The sequence below is a fragment of the Schistocerca cancellata genome, chromosome 1 (genome assembly GCF_023864275.1).
Source record: "Schistocerca cancellata isolate TAMUIC-IGC-003103 chromosome 1, iqSchCanc2.1, whole genome shotgun sequence".
Taxonomy (NCBI): Eukaryota; Metazoa; Arthropoda; class Insecta; order Orthoptera; family Acrididae; genus Schistocerca; species Schistocerca cancellata.
In genome coordinates, this window is record NC_064626.1 from 1,173,988,137 (window position 1) to 1,174,002,124 (window position 13,988).

Here is a 13,988-nt window from a genome sequence, read left to right on the forward strand (position 1 = left end):
TACCAAGCTGAGCTGCAGTCACAGGTAAGCTAAAATATGGTAACAAAACTCGCACTCTTAATTCGTGCTTGTGTAATCTGAATATTGTAGCCAGCTATTAATGCCATAATTGAACTTTGAAACTAAAGCAGTGAAAACGAGTTAGCTATATTACTTTAATGCTGGCGTTTGAATTTCAACGACACTCGGGTTCATTTCGGAAAAGGAAGGGACTCTGCTTGGTAATGCAATTGGGACAATGAGCAACAAAAGTTCATGCTAAGTTGCTGTAATTATAGTGACGAAAATGGAACAGTTTGAAAAGCTGAGGTCTGCCATACAGTTCTAAAATTTTACGTGCGTCCAGTCTTCCTCGTCGGTTGATTGAAGGTTTGAAACCGTCGGTCGAGGAGGTGGCGACAGTCACTCATTGTCGGCCGTCGCTGTTGCAGAAGCTGGATGTTGGCGCGCCTTCTTCTCGACACGGTCACCAGACGAAACGGGCTCTTGATGTGCGCTAGTTAATGTTTCCCGTCCGCGACACCATGTCAGAAACTATCATCGCAAGCGCAATTACATGCTGCCAAACCCCGAAAGCGCGGCAACTCGCGGGAGCGTCACACAACACACCTGCTCCACTCGCTACTCCCGCCACACTCTATCTGCTCAGCGCGCGCTCCACGCGGCAGAGTTAACACTACCAAAGATCCTACACACTTTGATTCTTCACACGACCTATCGACGTAATCGTTCGATAGCAGTTTTCCCTAGGCAAGACCCAGCGTAAAAATACAAATAATATTTACGAAACAAACCAATTATACATCGACATAAATGTATAAATATATATATACCAACAGTAAAACAATTACAATATACAAAGAGACAGAAATGTCATATCTTGAGGTAACAAAACAAGGAAAAAAATTACAGTACACTAGATGGAAATAAGAGGATATGCATTTCCAGCGTTACAACTGTTAGTAAGTCAGCTGGTTATATCTAGCATTTGTTACTTGAATTAATCAACACAGTGTTATATATGTCAATTACTCTGTCTTGCAGAATGCTAATTGTTTACCCTTCGTCAGTCAGTCAATAGGGAGCGTTGGGGTTAATTTTCAGGGACTGGGAAGGTGAACTGTGGCAAATCCATTCGGTAGGGAATGCCGAACACACTTCTCCCTCCGGTGCCACAGTGAAGTACTTTAACAGTAGGGGCCCTGGGGAGGGGGTTTCCTGTCTTGGTGGTCTGTCATTATTTTTTTTTTTCTTCAGCTCCAACACTCCAAATCTTCTATTTCATTTCTTACTTCTCAGCAGAGTACCAAACTATCCATACCCATATATCTCTATTGCTGAGACCCCTTTCATTTACCGTGTCAGCTTTATTAAGTGACTATTTTATAGGGGGATCCGGGGAACAAGTTAGCATTCCTGTGTTATTAAATGTAACTATGCAGTGTCATACTATATTATTTATTCATGTCTGATTTTGTTGTATGTTGTCACCCAAGTGGTAAACATTTACTTATGTGTGTGTGTGTGTGGTTTTTTTTTTTTTTTTTTTTTTTTTTTTTGCTGCTATATACTGGCACTCGAAGTTGTGAACACTTACATATATGCAAATATGTTCTCTCAGAATATTAGCAATAGGCAATCACAGTCTTGATGTCTCGATACCACCACTACATGTTAACACTTACAGTAAAGGAAGGAGCAATGACTGTATTGCCTAGATATTCATGAAAGTAATTGTTATATATTTGTAAGGACGGAAGTGAAACATCGGAAGTGTCTGGACAAATGAAAAATAGTGAAATTGGTCAGACATTTCATTCTACAAGGCAGTCTGTGTACTGCAAACCTCAAGATTCTCTATAAAGCAGCCTGCGTACTGCAAACATCAAGACTATCTACAACACAGTCAATGTACTGAATTCCGAATATTTTATGTAAAGTACAGAGATTATTGCATTTACACTTAGGAATTTTGTACTAGTTTTGAGACTCAAAGTTACATGTTAGCTCAGACAGTTAAGAAATAACTTATTCTTTCCTTGTACCATTGGGTACTGATTTTTGCATAATGCTTCACATTAATTTACATATTTAATCAAACACAGGATTTATCTCATACCATAAGCAAAACGCTTGTTTCTCTAATTTATTGTAAAATGTGTACTGTTCATAGATCTGTCAGAAAAGGTTTTGTTCAACTTTTAGTTCCACATTCTTTTGGGGGTTGTTGAGACAATACAGTCCATTAAAACTGGTTTAAAAAATATTTTTGACCATAAACAGAAAATTTCTGACGTAAATACTACAGGGGTGTAGATAAACATGTAATTGTGGAATAGTTACTAATAAGATAATTAGTACACTGAAATTGTATTGAAGAATGTTGGTCCAGTAATTGGTAGGAATGTTCACTTCAGTATGAATCTTCTGTAATTAATAAAAACATCCAAAATATTGTTAAATTTCATATTTGAGTATTTTCACATTTATAAAATATCAAATGGTTAAAGTTCGTTATATGTATTCATTCTGTAAGTGCCAATGCAACTGATTGAATTAGACATTAATATTTAGATAACAGTTTTAATTGTAATTTTATTAAAAAAACCCTTTATAACAATGCCAAGGATGGTTCGGGATTGTTTAGAAGATATATATAAGGTCAGCCATGTTGGAATGGGGAGTCAGTACTTTGTGAGTATTTGGACAGAAAGCATGTAGCTTGTTGAGTAGGATTCATTTCATTATTGTAAGTATATTACTACTTATTTCAATTTTGTCCAGATGCTTTGATTTACTTTGAGGTCATAATAAATACTCTGCTGAAACATTATACTGGATTAAATATTCATTTAACTTTATAGTTAAAATTTTACAGTAGCTGTCTAAGAAACCAGGACTACGGCTGCGACAAATCGTCTGCAACGATGAGTACACGACCTTAAATCAAACTTATTCATAGTAACGTTTTATGGTAAAGTAAAATGCAAGAAGGAAGGAAGTGAATTATTCAGAAATGCATAATAATGGATCCTTGCGTACAAAATGCAATTCAGCACCACATACAGTTATCATCACCACAGGGATTGACTGACATTAGATAAGCTTCAAATGACATTGCTTGCAGCAAATCATCATTGTGACTAGTTACAGAGAGCCTTCGTTTTAAATTCAGAAATATTTAAATATTTCAGGCAGTGAAATGTTGGGATGCACATGTGTAGCCACATGGCACTGCATATTTTTGTGTGAAGCAAAAGACATTAATTTCAAGGAGATGGACATGCCCATGAATTGATGGAACTTAGTGAATTCTGGTCATACTGTTATGAGAGGTTGGAGTGACAGCAAAAGAGAAGGTATGACACTTCCCACTGGCACAGGTTGTAGAATTATCCTTTTGCATGCTGGTACCTCCCATGGCTTTATTTCCAGCTGTAAACTATCAAGTCAAAGAAAATGTCAGAGCATCACGCAGAAAAGAATAATGAAACATTTTTAATTGTTTCAGCTGATGAACAGTTGCATCAAACTGATTTACTTAAAACAACTAGTTTCATGACATTACAGCCACATCTTCAGGTGCCAAACAGTTGACCTTAACAAGATACAAAAATCGTAATTAGAACTATCTTAAACCAGAATGAACCAAATTGGTATTGTATTGATTAGTGTGGCGTCTTCTGTCATTGTCCAGCTCCGTGACATGCTCGGGTGTTTGAAAGTACAGTTCTGCGAAACTTTCCCGCTGGACGCCAGAGACGCTATACACAAGCAACATTTGTTCTGTGTTATATTCTTTGATTGTTGATTTCTGTTTCCACGTTCTACTCCGTGGTGAAAGCGTGAATCCAAGTGTGTTAGGTACGGAATAATTTACCTTACTGAACTTTTCTCATGCCTTCGCACGAGTTATTGGTTGCAGTATAATATTGTCTGTTCCGACTGCAGTGTTTCGTAAATAAATTATTCCATCAAGCTGCGACAAGCCTACTTCTCTTATTCAGCCTACAATCACACGCAGATGTTAAACCGTAGATCATGGTAATTCAAACCGGGACTGACAATTAGCAAATGAGGAATACAGGTCTTTCAATACACACTGGTCCTTACAATCTCTGTAAGTGTATGCTGTAATGATATTTATGGTCTGCAGATGAGTTATGCTGAAAGCGAGTCACCAAGAATTATTCAAAAGATAATGTGACCGCAACAAACAAATAAGAAATTAATTTACTTGGTTAGATATTTGCTTTTACCAGGTGAAAATGCAATTTCAAATTCTTCAGGGTCTCTGAGCACCTTACACAACAATGAAACACTGTCAACATCATGTGCACCTTCCAGCCATTGTGCAGCTGAGAGAAAAAGGATTGGGCTGTGGAGGTAAAATGTTTCTTTCTCCCAAGAAGAAAGCAAGGAGGAATATATTTTCTACATCTTCATCAGAACCTGAGGAAGAACCATACGCTACCTTAAAAGCACCAGCCACAAGGAATAAATGTTAACATATGGTGAGCAAGTTGTAAATAAGCTATGGCCTTTGACGCATAGGGGACAAACTATAGTGAAACATTACTTCCAGACTAAAAGTCTCATGACATTATTTAATGCTGGGGAGGGTGTTTTATAAAACTGCAGTGGTTGTCAGTCGAGGCTTGTGGTTCAATTCTAAGAATATGTGAGAACTGCTGCCACACAGAACTCAGAGTGACAGGAGAGACCACACAGCATTCAGAGGCTTTGTTTCGGCTTACATGTGTCAAGGAGTCACCAGACATGGCTCACAGAACTCCCCTCCTAATCAAGCTAAGATGGGATTTGTGGTATTTTGCATGGTTTGGCTCTTTAGAAGGCTGACAGCATTAGCCTCAAGTGTTGCCTGCCATGTAACAATTTATGGGAAGAAATCACCAGTCTTGGAACATTTGGGCACAAGGGGTGGGAAGAGAAGCCTCATGGAGTTCCTGTTATGTTGATCAGGCTTCTGGAAATTCAGATGAATGTAAAAACGCTCAGATTTACCTGTCACCTACCGATGTCAGGCAGAAATTTCTAGAGAAAACTGGCGAGGAAGATGTGCCCTGATTGGCCATGTCTGGAGACATCCTGTGGTGGGAATTTATTAAACGTGGCAGTTTTCAAGCCACTGGCGGAAACAGTAACATATTTGCTAATTGGCAGTTGCAGCCAGAATGGTGCAACCAGCAGAGTCAGGAGAAGGGACACGTGAAAACTGTCACTCTTGGTTTGGATGTGAAAGATCTCTGGTTTTAGATGTGGACAACTCTTGAGTCATGAAGGATGAGATTCTGGTTCTTCATATGCGACCACGCACGGCTGACTTACCGCAACAGCATACTGGTGAGGGTATGCATCAGCACCAGCAATAGGTGGGCACTGATGTTTGCAGGAGGACATAAATTTGCCACAGTACTGTTAATCCAATTTACAGTAACAGTATTGTTTTCATTTATTATTCAACCACTGGAGTAACAAACATTTGGTGGGTTGTATTGACATTAGTCACTGAATGTGCAGCTAGGATACGGCAGTGTGCCCTCCCCCTCCCCAAATTGCTTCATACCTTTATTGCAATCATTTTTTCTAATATTCATGACTTATGCTATGACATTGCTTTTACTGTAATGAAACATCGATTTAATTTTATTAGTAATTCATTTGAAGTAATATAATAAATATTATTATTATTATTCATTGACTGAATAAAACTAGTCATTCAGTAGGATTTTATAGCAACTCCCTACCTTAGGATTCCATGCAAGGGTCATTTTTGAGATAGCAATACTGCTGGGCACTTAAGATTTAACATTGGGTCTTAAGGCTGTTTGATGGAGTCTTGGCAATTCCATCATTCTGGTACTATTTCACATCATGAACTCAGTAAATTCAAATATGCTACAGTTTAATTTGAATAATATTACAAAATTAGAAACTATTAAAATAATGCAATTTGATATCAAAAGTGTACTACATATGAGCAAATCATGGCACTATTTTCCTACTTACTTGCACAAACTCATTCAGAACATATACTATAGCTCTGCATACTTGGCGATACCAGTAACTCTTGAAATATTTCATCGTGTAGACCAAAACATGTACATCAATGAAGGAGAGCTATCACTTGCAGCTAAATATCTCAGAATCATTAGCAAACTCACGTCAGCTGATATTTCCTAACTGGCATCTTATTTTCTTATCACTGGCATGATTTTATGCAGCTAGTTCCTAAAACCTTCTAAACTCATTAACATGAAATTTTTAAATGAAGTTTCATTGTCGCCCTCTAATTTCCTAGATAGTAGGCCAGATGTAAAAAACTATCAATAAATAAAATGTCCGACACATAACTAAAACTGACTTTTGATACTTACAATATCCTCTCACTGGTGCAACTGGTGAAAGCCACATATATGTATACACAATGAGAAATAAAGAGGGAGAAGAGAAATATATATTTTGACATAATTTTTATTTTTGAAAAATATTTACTGAAATAAATAAAACATTGGCTAAAAAACGAACTGTACAAATGACTCGTGCTCCAGACAGGAGCAGTGTATGTGCTTGCACATTAAGTACAGATAAAATATAATTTCAGATATCTGGTAATTTGTCACATTTTCAACAATGGAAGATGAAATAACCTTGGGTTAAAACAGTCTTCCATTCAACATCAATGAAGCATTAACAACAAGACTCGCTTCAACATGCGAGTATAAACTATACCTCTACAACTACAGCACATCACTGTCACGTGTTAGTCCTCTCTTCATTTGTTACTTCCACCAACGGTGTTTCCGCAAGTTCATCACTTTTATTTTCACTAGTCGCCCAAGTTTTCTTGTTGATTAGCATTAGCAACATAAGTGCAGGAAGATGAATGAGGGAAAATCGGAACAGCTTGCGCGATGTTTTGGTGTCGGATTCCTTGTAGAACTTCCAAGCTAAATAAGTAAGAAACAATTATTTATAATCAGACAAATCATATTTCTCCAAATACAGAAAATACACACTTACACAAAAAATAGCATGGACGATTGGTAACAGATCACCTAAATTATTGCTGCAGGAGGAGTGTCTGCTTATTAGCTGTTTGAAAACTTACTTTGTTATTCTACTCTCATTCATCCTTGTAATTTCATGTCAAGATGCTTTTCTTTATTACATCAGTATTCTGTGTGTGTGCTCTTTTTTATAAGAGATGTTGGGTCCTATTTTCCTACATGTATTTCTCCAATAATTTCCGTGTGCAGTCTATTTATCCATTACTTCCCTTTCTGTGAAGCCATTTGCATCCCCAACGCATAAGCACTGTACATTTTACACACTAAATCAGCGTTAGGGGGTGCACATTTCCTATGGTAGTTGATGCAGGAAGCAGTGGATGTACAACAACAGAAAATTCAGTTACGTACATGAGTAATTTGATTAAGAAGAAGAGAAAATTTTTATGTGAAACAGAGTCAATGTGCAGTTAAACTGGAAAAAAGTGATATCAAAAAATATAATGAAGTTTCCAGTACTTTTACAGGTGTCCATTATGTAACCACACATTAATCTGCCACATGTACATGCTTTTCTTTGCTCATTTCTTAAGGAAACAACTTTATGAAACTATGGTTGCTGTTGGAAATTTTTCCAATTTTTGTAAAAGCTTAACTAAACAACAATGCCTTGAAATGCTTAATTCAGCTTTACATAATAGTCATCTTTATAACAGACTGTTTATAATTCGTGTGCAGTACATCACCTAGGCTCACCTCCTGTCAGCTGTTAATTTCACAAGGATTGTCCACAACTGGTAGTCATTTAAAAAAAACATTGATGCTGTAGGCAACACGTCTGAAGTGGATTGGTATGTAACTTATTGCAGTGGATTGGTATGTAACTTATTGCGAGACAGGGGTATGCTTAGATATACCAAAGACTGCATTACATTTTATTTTACATGAACATTTCTATGAAAAGTATTAACTTTTGCACAATTTGACTGAAGCTCAAAAACAGGCTGGTGCCAACAGTTGTAAGGAAATGGCCGAAATTTCGACCGAGGAAATGTAAAATCCATTTATGCCTTCATCTACAATTTAATGCAGAGCAATGGTAACCAAAACAGTGATCGGAGATTACCTGGTACTTCCCTTGCTAATAATATTTTGGGGATGAAAATTCCATACACTGCCAGAATTTGAATTGGCTAATTTTGACTTATGTACCACTGCATTACTGTGATGCAATAATATAATGCTTGCACTCCCTCTACAGAGTCAGGATCTCTTGATGGAAAAAATTCTTCAGAAATATAAAAATGTAATGTCTTTTCTTTAACACGTTTAGATCAAAACACTTACCTAAGTACAGGAAATAACCATTAAGAGGTATCGATTCAAGAGCAAAGTACCAGTTGGTAATATCCATTACTGGTGCTAGGCAAGATAGGATCAATATGCCTCCTGTGTAACGCAGTGATGTCTTCCGGCACAGATCTGAAACAATTGAGAGAGAAATATTTTTAAACAACATACACAGTGTTTCAGAAAGTATGCTAAAAATTTAATGCATTGATAATATAGTGTATCGTTTAATCATACAACGCCTGCTGAAGACTAATGTCTGAAATTATATTATTCCTTTCGATGAACACTAGGAAGTCAATCACTAGTAAGTATACAAGAAAAGAAAAACAAATACCGTATTCACCTGATTATAAGACGACCCTGAATATAAGACGACTCCTCCACCCCACCTTTTCTTAAGAGGCTCACTGAGAAAAATTAATTTTTTAATGTGTTCTGACTAATCAAAATCGCCAACTATTTCCACATAAACAATTAACATGCACCTATTCTAAACTTATGCCATTTCTTGACTATCTACCTTTCGATAATTCAAGGAGAAATAAAATAAATAAAAAGAAACAGTTTATATTAATTTTTATCTTCACTGCCATTTTTTTGTTCACTTCATCTGTTGTCTGTGGAATCGCTATTTTTCACCACCATCGCCATCACCATCACCGTAAAAGGACAGCTGTGAATCTTATATCTTCACTGTCACAAATATTTGGCCATTTCTTCTGAATATGTTGTGATTCTGGTGGGACCAGAGAAAACAGCTGTCTCACTTTTAAACCGACTTGAGAATGTTACAATGTCTCTTGTTCCAAACTTAACATCTACATGCCACTATCTCGTTTGCTATGTAGAAACTGCAGCTAATACACTCACAATTGTTCCCGTCATACCTCATGGTGAGTGGCAAGAATACTGCTGAATGAAACATGTAAATACACCACTAGCCCCAATCTAGATTTTTAGTGTCTCCCACGGAAATGTATGCTATTGTAGAGTATTTGTCCAATTTTAAAGCCAGTTTGATTCCAAATGAAAATGGATTCAGGCAAACTGCAGTTTAAACGTGGTAGATTTGCTAAGAAGCCAAAGTATGCTGTTTACATTCCCATGGTTGAAAACATGACATAATTTCTGCTCGCCTACAGTCAAGCTTGTTTCACTGTATCACACCCTATGTTCTGTACGGCTATTCTGAGCAAAAGTGAAATTTGGATGGCAATTTCTTCCAGGGTGCAGATCATATGTAACAACAGCAACTAATAAATAACTAAAAGATCACAATCACGATTCAATCCAGTTCTCAAACCTGTGATGTAGTAACGTCTGCTGACATTATCTCCAAAACAGTTCTTTCCGCTGTAATTTATTCTTGCGGTAACAGCTGCAGTCAGTTTAATGTGATGATGGAATTTCTTGTTTGCAACCAAAGGGACTAATCATTACTGGTTCTCATAGACAAATATAATACAGACTTGGGTTCAGCATCAAGTAATGGTTTTTGAAGGAGAAGATTTTTGCATCTGAATGTTACCTTTACTTGAAAAACTGCATAAATACGTGTCTATCGTATCCATATGTATGAAAACTTTTATTAGAAATGTATTCAAATACAACAAAAGTTTGTAAGATGATAGAGTTTAACATTACTTCCTCCGCCGTTCCACAAAACTGTCAATTTTTATGCAGAACATTAGATTGTTAGAGTTTCTAATACATAAGTTTCTTGTGTATCCCTCGTGCTAGCACTAATGCATCAGGAAATCTCAAGGCTATCTGAACACAAGCATTGTTTGCTATACCCTACACATCGGGATTGTTCATAATAAATTTGTATGAAACCTCAGTAGCCGAAGTTTCATCTGTAAATGTAAGATGATCTCTACATTAATCTATTAAACAAATGTAAAAATATTGACCTCAGCAGCAACTGCATAATCTGCGAATGTAAGACAACTCCGTATTTTTCTAATGATGAATCTGGGAAAATCCTCATCTTATGAAGGGGTAAATATGATGATAATGTTTTAAACTTTACTTTTACTAAATCTGAAAACTGTTGTAAGTGCTTAGCTCATAAATGTTCTGTCATGGAATATTTAGAATTAGATTACATTGTAACTTGCTCCACATTAAAAGATACGGTATCATATGAAGTATTAAGAACTTTATACTGTATGATTTGAGCTTCTCATGAACATTACGGAAGTTGCTATATACAAGAGCTTTTTTATCAATAACATGTAGAAGAGACTATCACAGATGTGAAAATTTTTATTAGCTGTAATGTACCACTGCTGCATGTACATCAAGAATACAGTTGCATAAGAAAGAAAACAAAGTTTGACCCTTCTCATTAAGCAAAGCTGAGAAGAAAAGTTCAGTATCTCAAAATCTAGGTGGCAAGACCAAGAAAGAAGACTTACAACACTGTTGCTATAAAAGACATCTGAAGAATTTTCCTCATGCATGAAATAAAATCACAGCACAATGGCTTCGTAAGAAAATACAAGAAACTGTACACACATTTTATGAAATATGCGGATTCCAAAAACTGACTCAGGAATCAATTGTAATGAATTTTGTAATGTATATCTAGCTTTCTGAGGTCAGTCGGACCACTGTATCACCACTAGACCAATCATCATGAACAGCAACACTGAATGGTAGATATAAACTGAGGAAGACCTAGAACATGATAGCTTAGCTTCTGTACTCTTGTTCTTCGGGGTGCACACACACACACACCCTTCTGTTGCTTCAGTCTAGCACCATGTAGCTGTACAAATTCATGAGTACGTATGTAATCTTTAGAAGAACATGACTATTCAATGGTTTAAAATGTTTGTATGACAAGCAAGAAAGGAGTGTTAGGGTTTAAAAGTTGCTGACAATGCCTTAACGGACAGAGCATGCGTGAGGGAGGAAACTGACCATGTTGTTTTTAAAGGAATCACTCTGGAAATCACTTTAATCAATTTAGGAAAGCCATGGAAAATCTAAATCACAATGGTTGGAAGGAGATCTGAACTCTGCACCTTCCAAATGCGATTCCTCTATCTCAAACTTTGGGCCAAAAAACTGATGTTGCATACCAAGAAGAAGAAAAAAAAAAATCTTTTGCCTATGTCTCCTACGTCTAATGACCAAATTTTTCATATAGCTGTTATACGACTGGGCTGTGCTGATAATCCGGCCATTTGAAATTTCTGTGAATATCTGTTCTACGTCTATAATGCTGTAAGAAAGTAGGAGAAAGCCCAAACTTCAGTATTTTGCAATGCTTTCTGGGAATACTCTAAATGAGGGAGAAAAATGGAGGACTCTTGCTGCTCCAGAACAGTGATATACAAAACTGCAGATAGTTAATACTTCACAAAACTGCTGTTGTAAGAAAGGGCAGAAGAAATATGAAACAGAATAAAATAAATTTCAAACTGAAAAACAGTCTGGGTTGCACAGTTATCTAACCCCAATAGCACATTTCACCCTTTTGGGTTATCACCAGATTGTCTAAAAAACAAGTAAACAACCCATTCAAATCAAATGAGAGGGAGGGGGCATGATCTTATCTTGTACGACTACGCGAATAAATAAACTAAAACATATACTAAAACTATGTAAAAGTAACTGGATATAAAACCCATCTGTCATAGAGCCACACAGAACGAGAGGTGGACCTCATTAAAAGTAAAGAAACTATGACAATAAGGCACTATGTGTATGAAGGAGACGGGAAAGCATCAAAAAAGTTACAAAAAACTGTATGTTACTTTAAGCACACCAGGAGATACTGCCATAGCAGCATAGCATACGACCACACTTCCATAAGTATAATTGCAGTATATGCTGTGCATGGCACAATACGCCCATTTAGCGTTCACAAAAATGTGACTATGATTGACTAGAAAGCACTTATGATTCCATTATGGATGTGTTTTATATCAAGTTACTTTTGCGTAAGTTTTAATATATGTTTTAGTTTATTTATTCATATAGCTGTACAGGATAGGACCATGCCACCCTTCTACTTGTTTTAATGGATTTTTTTCTTTTTGTGTAGACAATCTGATGATGCCCCAAAAGGGTGAAACACATTATTGAGGTTAAATAACTTCAACAAAGACTGTTTTTCAATTTGAAGTAATTAGAATGGTTCTGTACCAGCTGGCAAGAATGGAATGAAGTAAACTTTTGAATAAAATAAAGCTGGAACACCTCGAAGCAGAAACATATGGAAAAGTGCACCAAAAATGTTGACTTTTGCAGGAAAATGCAATTCAGTGACACTTTTATGCATGTATACTATTTAGGAAAAAATTGCCCAACAGTTGACAAACTGGAGGTTTCTTTAGAAGAAGTGGATATGATGAACAGTCGAGACCACAATAATATTATTGCTATCTTGACTGTTCATTTTAACCTAAATATAGCATCAAGTTGCTGCTCTACATAGTCTATGTTGACAAAATTTATGAAAGACAGAAGATTATCAGTGAAAAATGTACATGACAGAGTTCCAGTAAAAAAGATTAACAAGAGAAGGAGCATAAAGTTGGCAGCTGACATTTTAGAACTGTGGTGTCAATTTTTTAAATCAATATTTTACATATACTTTCACAATGTTTGGTTAAACACACCATGTGTAAGTAAAGGTAATAATGGGCCGATTCATGTCTGGCCTAAGTGCCTGAAAACAAGTGTCCATGGGTATGGAACTTGAATGTGTATGAATGCTTGTTTTTCTGACTGTGACAAAGGACACTGTCCAATAGCTTAATCAACTCTTAAAAGTGCCTGTCTGTTGTGCACCACTTTTTGTTATTCCATCCCAGATTTTCTATCGTTTAACTGATGATATAGCAGCTAATACCATGCCAGTATCCATGGGAAAAGGAATACAACACTGGTGAGGCTTCATACTAATTTTATTCGACAATTCTTGATGAGATCTGTAGCCGCTTACAAAAAACACAGGAATTTAAAGGGTGGATGAAATGAAATAATATTTCTGTAACAGACAAATGTAGAAAAGATTAACTGTTTGATCTACTGGTTTACAGTAAACCTGAGTTGCCTCTTCTTCTTGTAGACGAACTGGCACAGAAATATTAGAATACAGTTCTGAAACTGTAATATAATTGTAATGTTAATAGCATATAACTTACAACTAGTTGTAAGCACAAGAGAACAATTTATAACAGAAGAAGTAGCATGAGCAACAAGGGCACTATAAATCAAGCTTTGTCAGAATGGCGTTATAATGGAAAACAAATGAAGCAAATAATTTTAACAGCACAAGAGAGTGATTTCGTGTCTGAAAATAATGTTACTTCATTAAATTCACACAGATGATCTAACTACCACATATTCAACAGTGCAAGTGATCCAGAATCTGGTACAGTTGTTAGCAACTGTTAATTGTAAAGTGTTCACATATAAAATCTTCTTGCATTAATTTATTGTTTCTCAACATTTAATGCATGTGACTAAACAGTTATCATGTGGCTGTTATTCAGCTTTGAAAGACATTATTATGACATACTGGGGCTCCCACTCACTTTGGCAGGCACTGACAACCATCGATGCCACTATTCAAATGCTGGTGGA

At 36.3% G+C, this 13,988-nt stretch overlaps 1 protein-coding gene across 1 annotated transcript in view; it reads right to left on the bottom strand.

Annotated features, from left to right (window-relative positions):
* Nucleotides 1–6,477: 6,477 nt before the first annotated feature.
* LOC126140571 (protoheme IX farnesyltransferase, mitochondrial) overlaps nt 6,478–13,988 on the bottom strand; it is a 57,789-nt gene continuing 50,278 nt past the window's right edge. Inside the window, exons 7-8 of the mRNA XM_049915237.1 lie at nt 8,379–8,513; nt 6,478–6,971 (exon numbers count right to left, since the gene is read on the bottom strand). Coding sequence (XP_049771194.1) covers nt 6,778–6,971; nt 8,379–8,513 — 329 coding nt within the window. The 3' untranslated portion in view covers nt 6,478–6,777. The remainder of the gene's footprint in view (nt 6,972–8,378; nt 8,514–13,988) is intronic.